General features: G+C 47.4%; 1 protein-coding gene across 2 annotated transcripts in view; it reads left to right on the forward strand.

Moving 5' to 3' along the window:
• CASQ1 (calsequestrin 1) overlaps positions 1–19,410 on the forward strand; it is a 32,159-nt gene extending 12,749 nt beyond the window's left edge. Inside the window, exons 5-12 of one of the 2 annotated variants that reach the window (XR_014786304.1) lie at positions 3,533–3,606; positions 5,028–5,158; positions 8,561–8,606; positions 10,747–10,801; positions 15,171–15,271; positions 15,870–15,944; positions 17,563–18,883; positions 18,937–19,371. Coding sequence is in view for 1 of the 2 variants with exons in the window: in XM_084824095.1 (XP_084680221.1) it covers positions 3,533–3,606; positions 5,028–5,158; positions 8,561–8,606; positions 10,747–10,801; positions 15,171–15,271; positions 15,870–15,944; positions 17,563–17,715 (635 nt within the window). In the remaining variant the exon portion in view is untranslated. Of the gene's footprint in view, positions 1–3,532; positions 3,607–5,027; positions 5,159–8,560; positions 8,607–10,746; positions 10,802–15,170; positions 15,272–15,869; positions 15,945–17,562 lie in introns of both variants that reach the window. The other variant, XM_084824095.1, reaches the window with a different exon arrangement.
• The last annotated feature ends 5,235 nt before the right edge of the window (positions 19,411–24,645 follow it).

Here is a 24,645-nt window from a genome sequence, read left to right on the forward strand (position 1 = left end):
TTTGTACAGAACGTTCCCTTGAGATCTCCGATTTTCTTGAAGAGATCTCTAGCCTTTCCCATTCTATTGTTTTCTTCAATTTCTTTGCATTGTTCATTGAAGAAGGCCTTCTCGTCTCTCCTTGCTATTCTCTGGAACTCTGCATTCAGTTGGATATATCTTCCCCTTTCTCCCTTGCTTTTCGCTTCCCTTCTTTCCTCAGCTACTTGTAAAGCCTCATCAGACAGCCACTTTGCTTTCTTGCATTTCTTTTTCTTTGGGATGGATTTCGTTGCTGCCTCCTGAACAATGTTACGGACCTCCATCCATAGTTCCTCAGGCACTCTGTCTATCAGGTCTAATCCTTAAATCTATTCCTCACCTCCACTGTATATTCATAAGGGATATGATTTAGGTCATACTTGAATGGTTTAGTGGTTTTCCCTACGTTCTTCAATTTCAGCTGAAATTTTGCAGTATGGAGTCAGCTCCAGGTCTTGTTTTTACTGACTGTATCAGTAAATGGAGTACTGTACCAAGTAGATGGAGTACTTCTCCATCTTTGGCTGCAAAGGACATAATCAATCTGATTTCGATATTGACCATCTGGTGATGTCCATTTGTAGAGTCGCCTCTTGTGCTGTTGGAAAAGAGTGTTTGCTATGATCAGCGTGTTCTCTTGGCAAAACTCTTTTAGCCTTTGTCCTGCTTCATTTTGTACACCAAGGCCATGCCTGCCTGTTATCCCGGTGATTTCTTGACTTCCTACTTTAGCATTCCAATCCCCTATGATGAAGAGGACATCTTTTTTTGGTGTTAGTTCTAGAAGGTGTTGTAGGTCTTCATAGAACCGATCAACCTCAGCTTCTTCGGCATCAGTGGTTGGGGCATAGACTTGAATTACTGTGATGTTGAACGGTTTGCCTTGGATTCGTACTGAGATCATTCTATCGTTTCTGAAATGGTACCCCAGTACTGCTTTTCCCACCCTTTGGTTGACTATGAGTGCTACTCCATTTCTTCTAAGGGATTCTTGCCCACAGTAGTAGATATGATGGTCACCTGAATTAAATTCGCCCATGCCTGTCCATTTTAGTTCGCTGATTCCCAAGATGTCGATGTTCAATCTTGCCATCTCATGTTTGACCACCTCCAGCTTACCTTGATTCATTGATCTGACATTCCAAGTTCCTAAACAATATTGTTCTTTACAGCATCGGATTTTCTTTTCACCACCAGACACATCCACAGCTGAGTGTCCTTTCGGCTTTGGCCCAGCCGCTTCACTCTTTCTGGTGCTACTTGGAAATTCCCTCTGCTCTTCCCCAGTAGTATATTGGACACCTTCCGACCTGTGGGGCTCATCTTCCAGCATCATATCTTTTAGCCTTGTGATACGTTCCATGGGGTTTTCTTAGCAAAAATACTGGAGTGGGTTGCCATTTCCTTCGCCAGTGGGCCACATTTTGTCAGAACTCTCCGCCATGACCTGTCCGTTTTGGGTGGCCCTGAACGGCATAGCTTATGGCTTCACTGAGTTATGCAAGCCCCTTTGCCACAACAAGGCAGTGATCCATGAAGGGGTCGCAGCTGTTTAGGTTCTGACAATTGCACACAAAGAAAAAGGAAGGAAGGAAGGAAGGGAGGGAAGGAGGAAGGAAGGTGCAAGGAGGCCCTGGGAAGACATCCACACCAAGCAGCATTTATGCGCTGCGCATCATCTGCTGTGTTGTGTCACTTTAAGGAAAAGCAACCAGCAGCCAGAAGTGAAAGGTTTTCCCTTTTGGTGCCCAGAGACCTCTTCCCAGCCCCCCTCTTCCATCAGCCGCTCCTCCACCTCTGCTCTGGGGCCAGCCATTTCAACCAGCCAATGCTGGCATTAAACCAACTTAACATGCCAGCCCTGTGACCCATCATCCTGGCTCCGCTTGGCCAAGCTCAGGGAGGAATTGGCAGCCAGCGTTGCTGCCGCCTTTTGGGGGGTGTTGTTCCTCTCCCAGAAAGCACAGACACCTCTCCAAACACGAGATGCGGGAAACGTGCATCGGCGGAGGGGATTTAGTTATTGATTTATTATTAATATTCCTGTGCCACCCTTTTTGCCAAAAGGCCTCCAAGGCAGGGCACAACCAATCAAAACAAAACAAACAAAACCATTAACAAAACCACTGAAAACATTGAGACAACAGCACACTAAAAATAATGTAGAAGGCTCGATTAACGAGACGCATCTTTACACCTTTTCTGAAAGCTGGGAGAGTTTGGGCCGGCGGTCATAATTCTAGAGGGAGAATAGTTGCCTACTGGTGGGCTTCCTGTGGGGTCATTTAGTTGGCCACAGTTGGACGCAGGGCACTGGACTGCATGGACCTCCTCAGTCTGATCCTTATAAATCCACAAACGCTTGGTTTGTTGATTGCTGTGAGCCTCAGCCCTAAATGGATCCCCTCTGCTTGGCGTCAGTGGGCCTCCAGTACCAGGAGAAGAGGGACACACGACAGAGGTTCACCACCAACACCAGCACTGCCTTCCTGTGCTGCTTGTGGGCTTCTCTATGGGTCACCTGGACACTTTCACAAGCAGGATGCTGGACTAGATGGACCAGCCATGGTCTGATCCAGGTGCAGGTCTCTTAGGTTATTTCTAGAAGGGGGCTAGAAAAATTCATGAAGGAGATCTACCTCAGTGGCCATTTATGTCTGTTTAATGGTCACCCGCAGCAGCCATCCCAGCAGTCTGAAGCAGAGGGAGACAAGAGGGGAAGCAGGGCCATTCCACCGGTGCTGCTGGAAGACCACTGGGTTTCGTCCCACTTCTCTCCCCATCCCTTTTTCCTTGTGTGTTGTGTCTTTTTATACTGTAAGCTTACAGGCAGGGTCTGTTTTGGTTTTATTGGCTCTGCATCAGCCACTCCAGGGGCTTTTTTGGTTGGGGAGTGGGATAAATATACAAGAACAAATAATAATCACAGCTAAATAGACCCTTCATGATCAGAGGCAGCTTATCTATGAACAACAGATGTTTGGGGCAAATACTTGGAGAGGTCTGTGGCTTTCACGCTCTGCTTGGGGGCTTCTTGGGGGCATCTCTCTGGCTGGGCTGGGTGGATCTTTGGTCTGATCTGGCAAGGCAGCTCTTATGTCCTTAAGCCATGGGGTGGAGGAGAAAAGCCTGATGTTCACACAGCAGGCATCTCCCTCCGGTTGCATAAGGGTGTCAGGGCAGGAGAGGGCAGGACACGGGCTGTTTCAACATCATCAACCAAACTGGGGGTCTAGAATTCTACAGGTAAAAGATCCTGGGGACTTTGACAAGATCCGTGCCATCTCCTGGCCACTGCACACTCTGCATGTTTTTAAAATGCAACACTGAACGCCATGTTAATGTCAGCTGCAGGGTGTCACCTCGTGGGACTTAAGGCTACAACATTTCATGCCTCCATTAAATGAGTACTTGGGTGCGGCAGCCAAGGACAGACTGACAGACACACCCCGGTCTGTAGGACTTTCAGGCCGTGGGCAGGAGGTTCTGACACGCCCCTTGTACCCTTCAGATTTCAAGGCCTTTGAAGATGCTGCTGAGGAGTTCCATCCCTACATCCCCTTCTTCGCCACCTTTGACAGCAAGGTACGCAGCCCACAGGGCCTTGTGCTGGCGGGACGCAGGGGGCAAAGCAGGGAACTCACTGAAGAGGGAGGATACTTGTGTTGAGAGCAAAAGAAAGAGCTCTGTCAGAAAGTGTTTGATGTGAGGGGGGCAGGGGGGAAGCTTAAGAGAAAAATAGGGGGGGATTGGAAGTTAAGAAGAACAGCAACCAACCTAAAAGTCCCACATCACTAGATGTGGTTAAAACAACTTAATTTCATGTTCTGTAAGTGAAAGGGCTATGGGCTTCTTTAAAAACAGCAACAACAATAAAACCCTACCCAGTACCTGAGTTAGTCCATTAGGGGAAGCAGCTGTGCCTTGACTAGGACTGAGGACCAACTAGAATGGTCACAGAATAGGGAGCGAGCGTGTGAGTGCAACAGAACTCTTCCCGACTGTTAGAGCAATGTGACAATGGAACCAATTCCCTAGGGAGGCGGTGGGCTCTCCCACGCTGGAGGCATCAAGACGAGGCTGGACAGCCATCTGTCAGGGATGCTCTGACTTGGATTCCTGCTCTGAGCAGGGGGTTGGACTCGATGGCCTTGTAGGCCCCCTCCAACCCTACTATTCTATGATTCTGTGATTCTTTGCTGGGCAAAGTGTTGAGCAAAGAAAGAAAATTTCCATGGTGGGGAAGCCCTCACAGCCTGCAGCGCGTAAGATAGAGCAGAGGGGATATTATGCAGGGCATGCCTAAGCATGTTTACTCACAAGTAAACCCCACTGAATTCAGTGGGACTCACTCCCTTGTAAGTATGTTTAGGGTTGTAGCCCTGCTTAGTTTAGATCAGCCTTCCCCAACCTGGGAACCTCTGGATGTGCTGGAATACAACTCCCATCACCCCAAGCCAGCATGATGGGAGTTGTGGTCCAACATATCTGGACGGCCCCAGGTTGGGCAAGTCTGACTGAGACCAAGCTGAGTGCAACTAGCCCATCTCAGGTGGCACCACGCTGCTGGCTTTCCAAAGGGCGAGATGCTCTCGTTTCTTTCTTCCTTGGGTGTCAACTGAGATCTTCTTTGTGCCAGGTGGAAGAAGGGTTCTGTGGAACTCTTTAAGTTTGCACGCTGCTTTGAGATGTTTTAGTTGGCCCATATGAATCATAGAATCATAGAATAGTAGGGTTGGAAAGGGCCTACAAGGCCATTGAGTCCAACCCCCTGCTCAATGCAGGAATCCAAGTCAGAGCATCCCTGACGGATGGCTGTAAAGGTATCAAAAGATGAAAAGGTATGAAAGTACCATATGAAAGCACCTACTATTGATTTTTAAAAATAATAATACAGAGTCAGTGTTTTAATAGTGGAGGTTCAGCAGCAAAATCCTGCAGTGTGTTCCCCCCTTCCGCCAAGAAGATCAGCCTCTGTCGATGCTCCTTTCCCTTTATTGCTCCAGGTTGCCAAGAAACTGTCCCTGAAACTGAATGAGATTGACTATTATGAACCTTTTATGGAGGAACCGGTCACCATCCCAGACAAACCTAACAGCGAGGAAGAAATTGTGCAGTTCCTGGAGGAGCACAAGAGGTGAATGAGGGGTAGAGACGAAGAAGAATAAGGGGCCCCAACTGACTACCCCCCCCCCAGCAAAGTGGGCTTCCTTGCACAAGAAAGTCCAGCATGGTCTCATGCTCTACAACTGCCTCCTCCAGCTGGTGCCCTCCAGAAGTTTTGGGACTTCAACTCCCATCAGCCCCATCCAGCATAGCCAGTGGTCACAGCTGATGGGAGTTGCAGTCCAAACAATCTGGAGGGCGCCAGACTGCCGGGGACCAGCTGTATGGGCTGGCTGCTCCGGATGGGGTGGAGAAGAGTCCATTTCCATGGCGGTGGCAGCAGCAGCAAAGGCCTTCTTTCATGCTGCCATAGAAACGGCACATCCACTGGCCAAGATTCCTCACGCCGTGGAGTTGCCTCTCCTGGTTGCTCGGTAGCCTTTGCCTTGCAAAAGCAGCTGCACTGCTCAGATGCTCGGTCCCTGGGGCCAAAATCCGCCCCCCTCCCTGCCCCTCTTCTGTTGTTGGTCATTAGTTGGGTCCACAACCCTGACATCAGCTTGGTGATTGGCATGCAACTGATCATTAAACCTGGGGAGCACGGGAAAGACAGGATTTTAATACAGAGATTTTTTTTAGCATCCCATATACATGGAAAATAGATGGGGTGTTTTATTTTATTTTGACTGCTAGTGGGGGAGCTTTCCAGCTCTCAAACTGTTCCTCCTTTTCCCCCCACCCCTGGCAACATGTGCAGTAGCTAGTACCCACCAGCCCTCAAAGGCCATTAATCAAGCCTCTGCCACTCACTGTCAAAACAGCTGTCCATCCTTGCCCATTAAAAGAATGATAGAATCATAGAAGAGTAGGGTTGGAAGGGGCCTACAAGGCCATTGAGTCCAACCCCCTGCTCAGTGCAGGAATCCATGTCAGTCCAGCAAATCCAACAACAGCAACAGCAGGCATACTAAATGGCATCTTTGCCTCTTTGCCCAGGTTGCAGAGGCAAAGATAAATGGACCCAGATTCCAAGTGGGGAGAGGGGTTTCCAATTGGCCTGGCTTGCCCTACCTGGCTAAGACTGGAAGTGCCCCAGAAAGGATGGGCTTTTCAGGAATAAAGGGTTAATCACTCTCCAGAAAGAAAGAAAGAAAGAAAGAAAGAAAGAAAGAAAGAAAGAAAGAAAGAAAGAAAGGAAGGGCAGACAGGCAGGCAGCCAGGCAGCCAGGCAGACACCCCCAGCCCCACTGATGGGGACTTATAGACCCCTCCTCCTGAGGATGTTACAGGAATAAATTTCCTTTGCCGCATCCCTCCTGTAATCCCTGAGGATTAACCAGAAGGCTTCCTAACCCCAATTCCTCTTTCTCCAGGGGATCTCGATCTAGTACAAACAGGATCCATTGGGGAGAGCAAACCACCTAAGAACTTTGCGTCCTTCCCTGTCTGGGCACGGGAGGGGGGGTCCCAATTCACGCAGGGCATCCCTTTCCTCGAATTAAAAAAAAGATGATTGTTATTGTTTTGATGTATTTCATGGCCCTGCTTCTCAAAGCTCTGCATCTCCACCCAGCTGCTTGCAATGTGTGGCAGATCAGGGGCTTTGGTTGCTATGGCAGCTGCTCTTTACTTCATCCATCTCGCCTTGCGATTTGCTTATGGGACAGGATTAGGTCTGTTTTGCTTGCCTTCTCCATGGCATTATTCCTGGGCCTCCATTTAGCCCTAACCCCCTCCTCTCTCCCTCCCTGGGCTACTTGCTTCCAAAGGATTTGCTCAGATCTCCAAGTCCACAACAGATTGGGGCACAGAACACCCCCATTTCCACCACCCCTTTCCCTCTAGGAGCTGAATTCAGATTTCGAGGGGGGATCCAAAGGACAGCGCTCTAGGGCACGCTCAAGGGGACATGGTTTAAAGCCATGCACTTCAAGGGCAGCACCTGAGACACTGCTCCTGGGCCCTTCCCTAAATGCTTGTCCCACAGAATCCTTGCAACCACTAGAACATGTTATTTACTCCCCTGCCCAAATCCCACTGCTGCCTTGAGGAAACAACAACACATATCTGGAAAAAGAAAGAAGATCCCACCACCACCCTTTCAGGGTCTGGTGATATGGGGCCCTGGCTATGGTCAGTCCATCACCTGCCCCACTGGAACTGGAGGTTTCCGTCAGCCTTTGGGGCAATCAGAGAGACAGGAGGAGACCTGGCCGAGTGTGTCTCTCCCAGTTTCCGTTCGCTTTCCTGCAGTCCAAGGCTCTGGGGTGGGGAGACAGAAACACACAAACCCGTCTCATGCAGAGTGAGTCAGGCTGGCAATGGCTCTGCCGGGTGTTATGAACATAGCAAGCGGCCTTCTGTGGGCCCATCTAGCCCAGTACAGTTGACATGGACCTGCCGCAAGGACTCTCCAGGGTGTCAGCAGGAGTTTTTCCTGCCCTACCTGGAAACATTGGGGATTGAACCTGGGAGCTTCAGCATGCAAAGCAGGGGCTCTGCCACTGAATTATGGCCCTTCCCCCAAAATATAGTAAGATTCCCGACCTCATTGTTCTGAATGAAGGGCTCACTGAAACAGGAACATAAGATGCTGCCAATCCCGCATTTGAAATGGGGCTTGCTGCTTCCGTCTGAAATGCAGGATCACCACGGACTCCCTTGACACGCGCTCCCCCCCCCCCCCGTTCTCCCAGTATCTGAGTCTACCATGGTCTTTCATGGATCTCACTCCTCTTCTTGCCGCTTGAACTCTTTTCACAGAGGGAACTCAAGGGGTAATTTGACAGCTCATTATCTGCGATCTATTTAAAAACGGAACAAAGGGCTTTGAGGGCAGGAGGGTCATGGCAGGGTCACAGCATCAGGTAAGGAGCCTGCAAACTTCTGCGGAGGAGCCATCTCCATCGCAGGACAAACGCTCCGTGTGATGAAGCCCACAGACTCGCAGCAGCTCCCCAGGGTTTTGACAGGGATCCTTCCCAGCCCTCCCTGGGGATGCTGCTGGGGACTGACTCTGGGTCCTTCAGCTTGCAAAGCAGGGGCTCCGCCATTGAGCTGCAGTCCCTTTTCCCAAGGAAAGGAGCATAGCAAGCACAAGGGGAAACATGCTTGCTTGCAGGCGAGCTTGGGGTCTTTTCCAAACTCACCTGCATAGCCTCACCAAACTGTGTTTGACTGCAAACCGCTTTTGAGCATTCCCCTCTGCTGTGGGTCAAGGTTTTTGCCATCTACAGGTTAACTGGACATTGGGAACTTCAGGGGCCCCTCCCTAGAATTACAGGAACTTGCAAGGTTGGTATCCGAGTCCTCTAAGAGAAAAATACGTTGCAGATTCTTTGTGCAAGTGGTCCCGCCCTGCCTACGAAGAGCCTCGTGGACTGGTCTGTTCCTTCCCATTCTTCAGACTCCTTTCTCTGTCCATTTCTTACAGGCCAACACTGAGAAAACTCCAGCCAGAGAGCATGTATGAAACCTGGGTATGTTCAGGGAAAGGGAGGGTTGGGGGGGAAAGGAACAAGGAGGGGCTGCTTTGTCCCTGGATTTTCGAGTTCCAGGTTACCTGGGAGCTTCCACAGCCGGGCTGCTTCACCACAATTGAAAGGGGTGGGTGGGTTTCCCACAGCATTTCATAGAGCACTGCATTACCTAGCCTGATGGCTCTGCCAATGTCCGCGATCTCACTAGAATGTCAACTCTCAAGTCTAAACGGCACTGTTCTGCTATTAAGAAAAATATAATGAGAAAGAAAAGGCAGTAATTAAATAATCTAGCCGCCTCTCCCCTGCCATGGGAAAAGAAATTGACTTGAGGCAATTCAGGAAGAATCTGTTCAAGGGGGAAATTACTTGCTAATCCCAAAGCCAGGATCAAAAGCAAGAAAACAGGTGGAACCTGCAAAGACGAAGCATTCACTGAAAGGCAGAAAGGGTATGGAAAGCTTTGACGGCACTCGGTCTGTCCACACTGGGCATGCAGTGGCATTTCATTGCAACAACAACAGATCAGTGCAAAACAGACTGGGGGGCGGGGGGCAACATACCACAGGAGAAGAATGCAGAAAACAGTGGAAGTCAATGATTTGGAAACGGCATGAACCGCATGCTCTGCAAAGCAAGAGATGGATGGCACTTCCAAAGAGAAAGACTAGTATGGGAGCAACCCTGGTCAGGTTTCTGAAACAGAACCCACGCAGTAGGGATTCTCCGTTGTGACTTCAGTAGACACATACAAAGGACCCGGATGCAACGGTATGTCCAACCACCTCAGTTCTGCTTTATTTGGGCAGTGTGCTCAGTGCAATGCATACCATTAATATGTGTGCGGGGAAGGGGGTATTTATTTATTTTAAACATTTTACCCCACCGTACAGCCAAAAAAGGCTCCCAGACATGAGTAATAAGACGCTGCCCTCATGTTTACAGTCTAAAAGACATGACACAAAAGGAAAAGGGATTGGGAAGGCGGAGGAAAAAAGCAATCTTGGGCACCGATTCTTCGCTGCGAAGCTCATATAGTGACCAGCTGAAGTGGAAAACTGTTCAAGGAGAGGAGGGGCCAAATGTGGCAGTTGTCTCAGCTCAGGTGATGGAACAGGCCCCTGCTGCCCTTATCTTCCTCCCTCTGCTGCAGCCTGGCAGAATGGCTGCATCCAGGGGACAGTTGGCAGAGGGAGGCGCCTGATGGAGGGGGCCTCTCAGCTCTGCCCCTCTCAGCTCCCTCCACTGCAGCCTGATGTCATTTGCACATGAACGGAAGCGACTGAAAGATGCGTCAAACTCGACACGCTCAGAGTCCAGAATTTAAAAACCGAATTAAGGAGCAGCATAGTTAACTTCCTTAACAATAAAAGGAATGGAACAACGGAGGGACCTGCTGCTTCTGAGGAGTGAGGGTCTCCCTTAACCCAAGTACAAAATGCAAAGTGGGAACTGGCCCAGAGAGGCAGAGGCGGGGCATAGGGGGCTTGCTCAAGGCAGACCAGTGAGTTTCATGGCTGAGCAGAAATTTGGATCCAAAGGCCTAAGCCCCCCGCTCTCATTCATTCAGAAAATGCCCCCCCACAGCCCCCCCACCTGGGCTCCTCTCACAAAGACACAAAGTGACTTCCTATAAATAATGCAGCACAGTGCGAACAACACAAAGGCAGCATTTCTGGTGCAAACCGATACTTTGTACTGGGCAGCATAATAAATTATAAATACACTTTTCCATGTTTTGCCTTGAACTGCTGGGCATCAGGGCAGATTCCATTCGGCTTCTCCCCTCACCCTCCAGGCGTAAAACCTAAAAGAGCATCACCAGATTGCAGAGCCATGTGCTGCAAAAGCTTCCCACCTTGTTCCAGTTGCATGTTGGGAATGTGCATGCCACCAGAATTTCTCCTGCATAGGCCCTTTGGATATGAATGGGAGCTGACTACAAGCAAGACTGCTACCAGCTGGCTAGTGCCTGTGACATCACCAGCTACAACCATGCTGTTGTACAGCTCCAGTTCATTTCTATGGGACTTGCACAGGATAATTTCCAACTGGATCGTGCTCTGGCAAGATAGAGGACAATAGTGCCAATAGTGTCCTCTCTCTCTCTCTCTCTCTCTCTCAATTCTTCTCCCTCTAGGAGGACGATATAGATGGAATCCATATTGTTGCTTTCGCAGAGGAGGATGACCCTGGTAAGTCACCCCGGCAGAGAGACAAGAGAGAAATTTTGCAGTCCCTGGAAGTTTGCCAGCATTTGCCAAATCAGTTCTATTCCCCAGTTATTATTTTTTGGCTTTCAATTGACAATGGAATATAAGAAGAGCCCTGCTGTATCAGGGCAAGGGTCCATCCAGTCCAGCATTTTGTTCACACAATGGCCAACCAGCTGTCTCTGGAAAATCCATAACTCAAAACCAGGGTGCAATGAAATGGAACAACGTGATAAATACCACATCAGAAGAAGGCATTCAAAATTGAACAGAATACAGTTGTTTAGCCATTGGCCATCCAAAATAAATGAGATGAACTAAAATAGAACTGATAAAACAGCAAAAGAGGTCATGCTCCGCCATGCTGGGCAAAACAGAATAAAATGGCATAAAGGTCAATTATCCATCTTACAATCAACAGATATTCCCAGCAGTGGATTTTTGACAGCCTCCCATAGCTGCCGGTAACCACAAATTTAACCACAGTATAGATCAAAGGTAGTCAGCATAGTTCCCAGGGGCCCCAATGAGCCCCTGGATGCTTCTCTTGGTACCCTACTCCTCACACATTTTTTTGATTAACACATTTTCTTACTGGCAGCTGGAATTGCTGTGAAATAGGTTTCTGTGGCTGAAAACCCTGGGTTCAAAAGAGTTGTTTTTAGTGCATTGGGGTTCAGACTCCACTCTAGCCTTCTACTCGGTCTTTTGAGCAGGTTACTTCCCCTTTGCCATGCCTCTCATGGCAGCCATTTTGTGGTGATGCCCAGGACAGTTTCTCAAATTGCCCAATGTGCCCACGGCCCAAAAAGGTTGCCTACCGAGATACAGATAATGTCTTTACTGTTATTTGCCATTGTTGTTGTTTATTCGGTCAGTCGCTTCCGACTCTTCGTGACTTCATGGACCAGCCCACGCCAGACCTTCCTGTCGGCCGTCACTACCCCCAGCTCCTCCAAGGTCGAGCCCGTCACCTCCAGAATATCATCCATCCACCTTGCCCTTGGTTGGCCTCTCTTCCTTTTGCCTTCCACTTTCCCTAGCATCAGCATCTTCTCCAGGGTGTCCTGTCTTCTCATTATATGGCCAAAATACTTCAGTTTTGCCTTTAATATCATTCCCTCAAGTGAGCAGTCTGGCTTTCTTTCCTGGAGTATGGACTGGTTTGATCTTCTTGCCGTCCAAGACACTCTCAGAATTTTCCTCCAGCACCACAGTTCAAAAGCATCTATCTTCCTTCGCTCAGCCTTCCTTATGCTCCAGCTCTCGCAGCCATAGGTTACTACGGGGAATACCATTGCTTTAACTATGCGGACCTTTGTTGTCGGTGTGATGTCTCTGCTCTTCACTATTTTATCAAGATTTGTCATTGCTCTCCTCCCAAGAAGTAAACATCTTCTGATTTCCTGGCTGCAGTCAGCGTCTGCAGTAATCTTTGCGCCTAGAAAGACAAAGTCTGTCACTGCCTCCACGTTTTCTCCCTCTATTTGCCAGTTATCAATCAAGCTGGTTGCCATAATGTTGGTTTTTTTGAGGTTTAACTGCAACCCAGCTTTTGCACTTTCTTCTTTCACCTTTGTCATGAGGTTCCTCAGCTCCTCCTCACTTTCAGCCATCAAAGTGGTATCATCTGCATATCTGAGATTGTTAATGTTTCTTCCAGCGATTTTAACTCCAGCCTTGGCTTCATCAAGCCCAGCACATCGCATGATGTGTTCTGCGTACAGGTTGAACAGGTAGGGTGAGAGTATACAACCCTGCCGTACTCCTTTCCCAGTCTTAAACCAGTCCGTTGTTCCGTGGTCTGTTCTTACCGTTGCTACTTGGTCGTTATACAGATTCCTCAGGAGGCAGACAAGATGACTTGGTATCCCCATACCACCAAGAACTTGCCACAATTTGTTATGATCCACACAGTCAAAGGCTTTAGAATAGTCGATAAAACAGAAATAGATGTTTTTCTGAAACTCCCTGGCTTTCTCCATTATCCAGCGGATATTGGCAATTTGGTCTCTAGTTCCTCTGCCTTTTCTAAACCCAGCTTGTACATCTGGCAATTCTCGTACCATGAATTGCTGGAGTCTACCTTGCAAGATCTTGAGCATTACCTTACCGGCATGTGAAATAAGTGCCACTGTTCGATAGCTTGAACATTCTTTGGTGCCTCCCTTTTTTGGTATGGGGATATAAGTATTTTTTCCAATCTGTTGGCCGTTCTTGTGTTTTCCAAATTTGCTGGCATATGGCATGCATCACCTTGACAGCATCATCTTGCAAGATTTTAAACAGTTCAGCTGGGATACCATCATCTCCTGCTACCTTGTTATTAGCAATGCTTCTTAAGGCCCATTCAACCTCACTCTTCAGGATGTCTGGCTCTAGCTCACTGACCACACCGTCAAATCTATCCCCGATATTATTATCCTTCCTATACAGATCTTCTGTATATTCTTGCCACCTCTTCTTGATCTCTTCTGCTTCTCTTAGGTCCTTGCCATCTTTGTTTTTGTTCATACCCATTTTTGCCTGGAATTTACCTCCGATGTTTCTAATTTTCTGAAAGAGGTCTGTTGTCCTTCCTATTCCATTATCTTATTCCGCTTCCGCGCATTGCTTGTTTAAAAATAATTCCTTATCTCTTCTGGCTAACCTCTGGAATTTTGCATTTAATTGGGCATATCTCCCCCTATCACTGTTGCCTTTTGCTTTCCTTCTTTCTTGGGCTGCTTCCAGTGTCTCAGCAGACAGCCATCTTGCCTTCTTGGTTTTCTTTTTCTTTGGGACGTTTTTTGTTGCCGCCTCCTGAACAATGTTGCGAACTTCTGTCCATAGTTCCTCCGGGACCCTATCTACTAAATCTAGTCCCTTAAATCTATTCTTCACCTGCACTGCATATTCATGAGGAATATTAGTGAGCTCATATCTAACTGATCTGTGGGTCTTCCCTATTCTCTTTAGTCTGATTCTAAATTGTGCAATAAGAAGTTCGTCATCTGAACTACAATCAGCTCCAGGTCTTGTTTTTACCAACTGCATAGATGTCCGCCACCTTTGGCTACAAAGGATGTAGTCAATCTGATTTTGGTGTCGACCGTCTCTTAGGTTGTTGGAAGAGAGTGTTTGTTATGCACAGTGAGTTGTCTTGGCAAAATTCTATCAGCCTATGTCCTGCTTCATTTTGTTCTCCCAGACCATTCTTGCCTGTAATCCCAGGTGTTGTTTGACTACCCACCTTAGCATTCCAGTCTCCTGTAATGAAAATAACATCTTTTTTTGGCGTATTATCCAGTGCTGCAGATCCTCATAGAACTGATCTACTTCTGCTTCTTCAGCATCTGTAGTTGGGGCATATATTTGGATCACTGTGATGTTAAATGGCTTACCCTGAATTCTAATTGAGATCATGCTGTCATTTTTTTTTTATTGTATCCAAGCACTGCTTTAGCCACTTTATTATTAATGATGAAGGCTACTCCATTTCTTCTGTGGTGCTCTTGTCCACAGTAGTAGATCTGGTGGTCATCTGAGGTGAAGTGGCCCATTCCAGTCCATTTCAGTTCACTGACACCCAAAATGTCTATATTTAATCTTGACATCTCCCCAATGACCACATCCAATTTTGCCCTGGCTCATAGATCTTACATTCCAAGTTCCTATGGTGTGTTGATCTTTAGAACATCGGATTTGTCGTTCACCACCAGCACATAGCCATTCCAATTTCTTCTGGCTTGACCTGTTTGTAGAACTCCTCAAAATCTCAAAAGGTTTAGGCTGAAAGTGTCTTTAACAGAGCACTCAAACAACTCATGGATCGTGCCTTCCACTGCTGTATTCCACAAACACAAAACTTTAGCTTATTTGACATATGAAGGTAGCACCCACTCAACATCGTCGAAGGAAATTGCTGCAGCCTTGATAGAAAGGGATGGTGACATTTAGAAGCTCTAAAAAGTCATTCTCCTGGCCATATTTAAGCAGCTTTTACCATGGCGCTCTTTTTACTTCTAAGAAAACAGAAGGAGGTGAGCATCCAAAGTAGATCACAAAGAAAAGACACAGGTTCTCAGGATACAAGATATAATTTATTATAAGAAGACTGAAATGTTTCGGCCTTTTTTCTTATTTTAAGCCTTCTTCAGGGGGTAAAGAAAAAGGTCTGCAGAATGTTTTCAGCAAAAGATTGTCTCCTGGGTCAACCTACTGGTGACTCAATCTACTTGACGGGGGTGGGGGGCCTTTGATTCAGGGACTCTTGCTCAAGTGAGGTGGTGAAACCATTTCAAGGTGAAGCCAATGCCAGGCTAGGGGGACTCTGCCTGCCCCCCACTCACCTCTCCCTCTCTGGCCACAGATGGTTATGAATTCCTGGAGATCCTGAAGGATGTTGCCCAAGACAACACTGACAACCCAGACCTCAGTATCATCTGGATTGACCCCGAGGACTTCCCACTGGTGAACAGGCAACTGTGCTCTTTAGAAGGGGGGGGGATTCCAGTCTAGGCAGATGTTGAGAAGCAACAGGAAGGTATACAGTTCATTGGCTGGGGCATAATAATGTTAAAACTTGAGAAGGAGAGGGGGAGGGGGATGGATGGATGGATGGTGGGATCATAGAAGCAGAAAAATCTGGGTAGGAAAGGCAGGTGGAAATTGATGAAATGAAACATAAAATGAAGAGGTGATGTAGGGTCATCTCCATGGGGGCAGGGGAGGGTTTCTTTTGCTACAGGACTCTTCCTTCCTATCTCTCTTTCATGCTTTCTGTTGTGGCTACTTTCCAATGTTCAAAGTTGCATACAATAGTTAAGCACATCACAATACGATAAAAACAAACAAAAAGCAATCATTAATTTTAGTGAAAGCTCCTTTCTGTGGAAACCACTTTAGTTCACTTTTCCTTTATAAACTGAATGTGGGGTTAGGAGGAGACTGTTTATATTCCAGACCTCTTCCCCCCTTTCAAGCCACCCTCCAGCAAAATCTGAGAAGGGGTGTGTGCACGTGCGCTTGTAGGTCTCACTGCCCTTTCTCCTCCTCCTCTCCTTCTCAGCTGATCCCATACTGGGAGAAGACTTTTGACATTGACCTGTCCCGGCCTCAGATTGGTGTTGTCAACGTAACGGATGTAAGTACATGAAAACAACCAACTGATGACCCCACTGTGCTGAGGCAGGGGTTGTAGCTCCGTGGCAGAGCCCCTGCTTTGCATGCACAAGGTCCCAGGTTTGATCCCCAGCAGCATCTCCAGGAAGGGCAGGAAAACTCCTGCCTGAAACCCTGGAGAGCCACTGCTGCCAGTGAGTGTCGGCAATACTGGGCTAGACGGACTCAGTAGAAGGCAGCTTCCGATGTTCCCATGCTTCTGCTATTGCGACGCCAAATCCGTTGCACACATCCAGAGCCCTTTACATGGAAGATTTTCCAAACTGCAAGAGGAAAACCAGCAAATGTAGTTCTCATGCAAGCAAGTGATGGACACCTGTCTTTGGAAGCCCATCCAAAATTGCACCCAAAGGGGAAGTCCTAAAAGGTTCCCATCTTCACGGCTGTAACTTACTGGATGCCCCTTGGCCCGTCTTTAGATAGCTCTATTTTAGACAGCAGCCAGTGGCAAACTGTTCGTGCAGGCAGTTGTTGAAAGTTACCTGGAAAACTGCCCAGAGAGCGTCAGCTATTGGGTGGTATAGAAATGTAAATAAATACATAAATGTAAATAAATACATGAATGTAAACAAACAGCTGCCAGCGGAAGAGCCTGTTGCTTGCTCTTCTCCTGGTGGAAGCTCCCATCACAGCCGTGATTCCCACACAAAGTGCAAACACAGATTTTTTTTCCAGGTCTTGGAGAAAATGTTTTTTTTTAATGTCATACAAATTTAACCCCCCAAAAAGATCCATCCTGTGCAATCCTTTACTTTCCTGCATAGATTCAGGACAAAGGTTTTTTTTATGCAGCACATAGTGTATGAAATTCACTGCCGCAAGACGCGGCAAAGGGGCTGCTGGGTGTGGACAGCTTTAAAAGGGGATTAGACAAATTTGTGGGGGTGCAGGAGCCATCAGTGGCATCAGTGGCCGTGGGGACTATGTGGACCCTCTATGTACAGGTGCAGTATATCTCAGTAGTAGATGCTGGGGTGGGGGAGATATTTATTTATTTACAACGTTTATATACTGCTCCACATCTAAATAGATTTCGGAGCGGTGAACAATAAAAGATAAAACACAGTATTAAACTTAAAAACAACAACACAATAACAGTCAAAACCATGGCTGGTCAGTTGGAGAAAGCCTGTTGACATGAAACTGTCCTTAGCAAGCCCCCTTGCCTTCATGCCCGACTTCCGGGCTTCCTGGAGGCTTCTGGGTGGCCCCTATTGGAAACAGGAAGGACACCGGATGGGGTGGACCTTTTGGCCTGAGCCAAAGTTGGCCTGCCCTTAAGCCAGCTTTGGACAGGGAAAAGCAGGCAGTAAAGACCAAGATGATCTGAACCAGTATAATCATAAGACCCGGGTGACATTCCTGTTGCATCCCTCCTGCCTCTGCTGCCAAAGGTCAGTGGAGGCCAGACTGCTTCCGCCCACCCAGGGTTGTCGTGGGAAGAGAGTTCCTCCACTGAGGACTGGGGACCTGACATCCTTTGAAGGTGCCCTGGAATCTCTGGGCTCCCTGTTGCTGGCAGGCTGGGGGGGGGGCTCCCCCCCCGCAGCCTCTTCACCCTCCCAACATTCCCCCTGCAGGCGGACAGTGTGTGGCTAGAGATGGATGATGAGGACGACCTCCCATCCCCGGACGAGCTGGAAGACTGGATCGAGGATGTGCTGGCAGGAGAGATCAACACAGAGGACGATGATGACGATGACGATGATGACGACGACGACGACGATGACTAGAGATTGACGCCTTCCTTTTTTCGTGGAAGGAGGGCCCTGCCTGGGGGTCAACTGGTGTCATCTCTTTTTCCAGAGTGTCACACAGACGACCACAGTGGCAGTGTGTTCGGCCTGCACGAAAGCGACGCCATCGGAACCCAAACAAGAACGTCTTTTTATATTGATCCTATTCATGCCAAAGCCCCCCACCTTGTCCTGACCCCTCCCCCCACACACTCTCGCCTGTGGGGACCCCATTCTGCCTCTCCCAGTGCAGAGATAGAATCGTGTTTTGCCAATGCTCATCTTCCCCTGCCCTGCCCTGCCCTGCCCTGCCCTGCCCCGCCCCATTCCTTCCCCAGTCAGACTTGCCAGGTGTTCCTTGAACTCTGGTCTTGAGGATACCATCCCTGGGCCATAAATGTTCACAGTGGGGGAAACCAACCCAGATCTTCCAGGATGGAACCCAGCAACTGGCAAGTCTCCTTTTGGCCATGGGAGTCTCTTTGCTCTGTCCCGAGGGTCCATAAATTGGCACATCAGGGAGCAGGAAATGTGTGATGGATTTCAGCTCAGCACAGCCAGGGATGCTGTTCCTCTAAGCGATGTTGGCCAGGTGAATTTCCCATCATGCACCTCTGTCCAGAGGCCCTCAACTTGCCATCCATGGGTGAGACCCTGGCCATCTGTCCACATGGTTGGTCTTCTTGGGCTCTTGACTACACTGTGGCTGCTTTAATTAAGACCTGACCAAGTATCTGGTGCTGAGGCAATGGCTGTTCTGGCAGCGGAGGCCTCCCAGCCTCAATGGCTTATGGGCAAGGGAGGGAGCTCAGACTGTTCCCTGCCAGTGGGAAGTTGGAATGGCTAGATTAACGGTTCTGCCATCTTCAGTACCGTTGGGACAGGTACCCAAATCCCCATTCCACAAAGTGGGGGTGAGCAGACCCTTGGGTCACCATGAGAACATTTCAAAACAAAATTAGGCATGTGAGTTTTGTCATGTTACATGAGGCTGTGGCTTTCTCAAATAAGGAATGGGGAAGTGGGTATCTGGTAACCAATAAAGCTCCCCCACCCATCTCAGGTGTATAGCCCCAATCCACATCACTGGAGGGCAGCAGTATAATCCGCGCACATGTGTGATCCAGCTGCTTGGCAACATACAAACAGCAGTGAAACAGGAAAAGTGGCTGACTTGGGTTTTTTTTTAAGAAAATCTGTTCAAAAATATTCCCCAAGTGATTTCTTCCTTCCCACCGCCACAAAAGAAAGAAAGAAAGAAAGAGAGAGAGAGAGAAAGAGAGAAAGAAAGAAAGAAAGAAAGAAAAGAAAAGAAAGAAAGAAAGAAAGAAAGAAAGAGTTTCCTGAATTTTTGGAAACATCCCTCTTGGGCTTCATTAACCAATCATGCTCTTCTCTTTTGAGTTTTTGTTTCTATTAGAGAACTGCTCCCTGAATCATTTTGTCAATTTAATGGAAGGGGCAAGAGATGTGCCAATAACAAAAATTAGATGCAAATGTAACCCTGGACTTTGGAGCAAAGAAAGATATTCATGCTGAAACTGTCTGTTACATTGGGGGGAGAAAGGGGGAACCCACTCAGCACCAGGTGCGGGGGACAATGTACAATTTGTATATTTTTCAACAACTTTGTACAGATCAACCAAGGTGATTAAAAAAATAAACAAACAACAATAAATGAGATTGGTGAGGTACTTTCCCCTTGCTGCTCCCCTCCTTTTACAAAATGGGTCATAGGAATGGAATATTGTGGCCACCAGTTAGTTGCACATGTGTGAAGTTTGGGAATCAGAAAGAACTGAGAAAACGGGTTAGTTCTAGATCACATTCCTTCGGATCAAAAGGAAACATTCTGATTTGGCTTCTATGGATATTTAATTGGGAGAAGCAAATTCTGGAAATGCCTTTTTGGCCAATGAGACCACGTATCAGGCAGGTACCTGATGGGAGATTGGGGTGGGGGAGAAGAAATGTTCAGGTTGGGGGGAACCTGATCCCCACCAAGATGCTTTCTCCTTGCTCCTTTGTGCTTGGGGTTGCCAAGGATACGGTAACTCTGCCATAGAAACGGCACGGCTGGAGCGTCTGTGCAGCCAGACACTCCAAGACACAAATTGGCCTGGGATGTCGAGGGGCTGAGAGGAGCACCTCTTCAGGCTTGTGCGTGATCTGCTGGGGAGCAGGGGGAGAGTGTCAATGCACACACTCATGTTCTGCGCATGTCTGAACACACAAAGCAGCCTTCTCAGGGGAGCCTCGCGCCAGCACTGCCTACTCCCAGGCCGCAGGAAATACTTATTTACTCATTTTAAAGATTTTTACATCATAAACCTGCCCCACAAGGCTGCGAACAACAACATTCAAAACTACAAAACACAATAAAACAACGACTGGAAACAAATAATAAAAACTAAAGTTGGAGCCTTTGCTGGAAGTAGAATTAAAATGCAGCTCACAGCATACCCGGGCAGAGCTATTTGATCCAGCACTGCCCTTCTGTGTGGTGGCCAAATCCCTCCCATAATGATAACCCACATGTCAGCCATTCAGCAAGCCACAGTCAGTGAGTCTGCATTCTGGCGGTGGTTCCCCGAGGGCTCCCGTGGCCCACTTTGCAGAAGGCAGTCCTTTATTTGAAGGCGTTCTGTATGGGAAAGGTTGCCCAGCCCAAGTCTGGTTTGCAGATGAAGAATTCCACAGAGAGAGCAGTTTGCACCAGCACAGCAGCAGACTGAGTTGGCACACAGATCATCTAGTCAATCTTCTCCATGATTGTGAGATGTACTGAATTTCTATTTAAATTATAGTTATTATTTCTAAATGCACACCTATTCATATATATGTATATATCCAAATTTCATGCAAATTAGTGCCCAAAAGGTCACCCATAGATTCCCGGCTAACGTTGCCTATTAAATATGCTGTGAATTTGGAGCGGCAAAGGAGATCGTTACCTTGTCGTGGTGCTGGAGCTGGAGCTCCTCAAAGACACCATGAGCTAAACCGTGAAGAGACACCCAAGACAGGAAGGTCATGGCAGAGAGGTCAGACTACATACGATCCCTGGGGGAGGTAACGGCAACCCACCCCAGTATTCTTGCCGTGAAAACGTAATGGATCAGCACAACCAGAGATATGTCGGTGTACTGTCGGAAGATGGGACTCCCAGGTCAGAAGATGGTCAAAATGCTACTGGGGAGGAACAGAGGATAAGTTCAACTAGCCCCAGATGTGATGACGCAGCTAGCTCAAAGCCGAAAGGACAGCTAGCAGCCGATGGTGCTGGTGGTGAACGACGAATCCGATGTTCCAAAGATCAACACACCATAGGAACCTGGAATGTAAGATCTGTGAGCCGGGGCAAATTGGATGTGCTTATTGGGGAGATGTAAAGATTAAATATAGATATTTTGGGTGTCAGTGAACTGAAATGGACTGGAATGGGCCACTTCACCTCAGATGACCACCAGATCTACTACTGTGGACAAGAGGACCACAGAAGAAATGGAGTAGCCTTCATCATGAATAATAAAGTGGCTAAAGCAGTGCTTGGATACAATCCAAAAAATGATAGAATTATCTCAATTCGAATTCAAGGTAAGCCATTTAACATCATAGTGATCCAAATATATGCCCCAACCACAGATGCTGAAGAAGCAGATCAATTCTATGAGGACCTGCAGCACCTACTGGATAATACGCAAAAAAGAGATGTTATTTTCATTACAGGAGACTGGAATGCTAAGGTGGGTAGTCAAATGACACCTGGAATTACAGGCAAGCATGGTCTGGGAGAACAAAATGAAGCGGGACATAGGCTGATAGAATTTTGCCAAGACAACTCACTGTGCATAACAAACACTCTCTTTCAACAACCTACAAGATGACTTTATACATGGACTTCACCAGATGGTCGACACCGAAATCAGATTGACTACATCCTTTGTAGCCAAAGGTGGCAGACATCTATGCAGTTGGTAAAAACAAGATCTGGAGCTGACTGTAGTTCAGATCATGAACTTCTTATTGCACAATTTAGAATCAGACTAAAGAGAATAGAGAAGACCCACAGATCAGTTAGATATGAGCTCACTAATATTCCTCATGAATATGCAGTGCAGGTGAAGAATAGATTTAAGGGACTAGATTTAGTAGATAGGGTCCCGGAAGAACTATGGACAGAAGTTCGCAACATTGTTCAGGAGGCAGCAACAAAAAACGTCCCAAAGAAAAAGAAAACCAAGAAGGCAAGATGGCTGTCTGCTGAGACACTGGAAGCAGCCCAAGAAAGAAGGAAAGCAAAAGGCAACAGTGATAGGGGGAGATATGTCCAATTAAATGCAAATTCCAGAGGTTAGCCAGAAGAGATAAGGAATTATTTTTAAACAAGCAATGCACGGAAGTGGAAGAAGATAATGGAATAGGAAGGACAACAGACCTCTTTCAGAAAATTAGAAACATCGGAGGTAAATTCCAGGCAAAAATGGGTATGAACAAAAACAAAGATGGCAAGCACCTAACACAAGCAGAAGAGATCATAGAATCATAGAATAGTAGGGTTGGAAGGGGCCTACAAGGCCATCGAGTCCAACCCCCTACTCAATGCAGGAATCCAAGTCAGAGCATCCCTGACAGATGGCTGTCCAGCCTCGTCTTAAAGGCCTCCAGGGTGGGAGAGCCCACCACCTCCCTAGGGAATGGGTTCCATTGTCATATTGCTCTAACAGTCAGGAAGTTTTTCCTGATGTTCAGCCGGAATCTGGCTTCCTGTAACTTGAGCCCATTATTCCGTGTCCTGCACTCTGGGATGATCAAGAAGAGATCGTGGGCTTCCTCTCTGTAACAACCTTTCAAGGACTTGAAGAGCACTATCATATCTCCCCTCAGTCTTTTCTTCTCAAGGCTAAACATGCCCAGTTCTTTCAGTCTCTCTTCATAGGGCTTTGTTTCCAGTCCCCTGATCATCTTTGTTGCCCTCCTCTGAACCCTCTCCAGTTTGTCTGCATCCTTCTTAAAGTGTGGTGCCCAGAACTGGACACAGTACTCCAGATGAGGCCTAAAAAGTACTCCAGATGAGGCCTAAAGACCAAGAAAAGGTGGCAAGAATATATGGAAGATCTGTATAGGAAGGATAATAATATTGGGGATAGATTTGACGGCGTGGTCAGTGAGTTAGAGCCAGACATCCTGAAGAGTGAGGTTGAATGGGCCTTAAGAAGCATTGCTAATAACAAGGCAGCAGGAGATGACGGTATCCCAGCTGAACTGTTTATAATCTTGCAACATGATGCTGTCAAGGTGATGCATGCCATATGCCAGCAAATTTGGAAAACACAAGAACGGCCAACAGATTGGAAAAAATCAATCTATATCCCCATACCAAAAAAGGGAAACACTAAAGAATGTTCAAACTACCGAACAGTGGCACTTATTTCACATGCCAGTAAGGTAATGCTCAAGATCTTGCAAGGTAGACTCCAGCAATTCATGGAACGAGAATTGCCAGATGTACAAGCTGGGTTTAGAAAAGGCAGAGGAACTAGAGACCAAATTGCCAATATCCGCTGGATAAAGGAGAAAGCCAGGGAGTTTCAGAAAAACATCTATTTCTGTTTTATTGACTATTCTAAAGCCTTTGACTGTGTGGATCATAACAAATTGTGGCAAGTTCTTGGTGGTATGGGGATACCAAGTCATCTTGTCTGCCTCCTGAGGAATCTGTATAACGACCAAGTAGCAATGGTAAGAACAGACCACGGAACAACAGACTGGTTTAAGACTGGGAAAGGAGTACGGCAGGGTTGTATACGCTCACCCTACCTATTCAACCTGTACGCAGAACACATCATGCGACGTGCTGGGCTTGATGAAGCCAAGGCTGGAGTTAAAATCGCTGGAAGAAACATTAACATCTCAGATATGCAGATGATACCACTTTGATGGCTGAAAGCGAAGAGGAGCTGAGGAACCTTATGACAAAGGAGAAAGAAGAAAGTGCAAAAGCTGGGTTGCAGTTAAACCTCAAAAAAACCAACATTATGGCAACCAGCTTGATTGATAACTGGCAAATAGAGGGAGAAAACATGGAGGCAGTGACAGACTTTGTCTTTCTAGCCGCAAAGATTACTGCAGATGCTGACCGCAGCCAGGAAATCAGAAGACGTTTACTTCTTGGGAGGAGAGCAATGACAAATCTTGATAAAATAGTGAAGAGCAGAGACATCACACCGACAACAAAGGTCCGCATAGTTAAAGCAATGGTATTCTCCGTAGTAACCTATGGCTGTGAGAGCTGGAGCATAAGGAAGGCTGAGCGAAGGAAGATAGATGCTTTTGAACTGTGGTGCTGGAGGAAAATTCTGAGAGTGCCTTGGACGGCAAGAAGATCAAACCAGTCCATACTCCAGGAAAGAAAGCCAGACTGTTCACTTGAGGGAATGATATTAAAGGCAAAACTGAAGTACTTTGGCCACATAATGAGAAGACAGGACACCCTGGAGAAGATGCTGATGCTAGGGAAAGTGGAAGGCAAAAGGAAGAGGGGCCGAACAAGGGCAAGATGGATGGATGATATTCTGGGGGTGACGAACTCGACCTTGGGGGAGCTGGGGGTGGCAATGGACGACAGGAAGCTCTGGAGTGGGCTGGTCCATGAAGTCACGAAGAGATGGAAGCAACTGAACGAATAAACAACAACTTGAGTGCAGGGTGGCTACAGTCGCACACAGCCATCTCGTTCACAATATATTCAAAGGATTCGACATTATGGTAGCTGGTCCTCTATTTTATGTTCTCCCCCCAATAGCAAGCAAATGCAAGGTTTCTTGCTGCCTCCCAGAATTCCATCTGCCACTGCAGCTGTTTCATGGGGCTCCTTCATCAGGCATTGCCTCAGTGAAAGGAAAACCAAGGCTGCCCACGCTGATG

Source organism: Heloderma suspectum, chromosome 17, assembly GCF_057233095.1.
Source record: "Heloderma suspectum isolate Gila_16-S chromosome 17, 16-S_ref, whole genome shotgun sequence".
NCBI lineage: Eukaryota > Metazoa > Chordata > Lepidosauria > Squamata > Helodermatidae > Heloderma > Heloderma suspectum.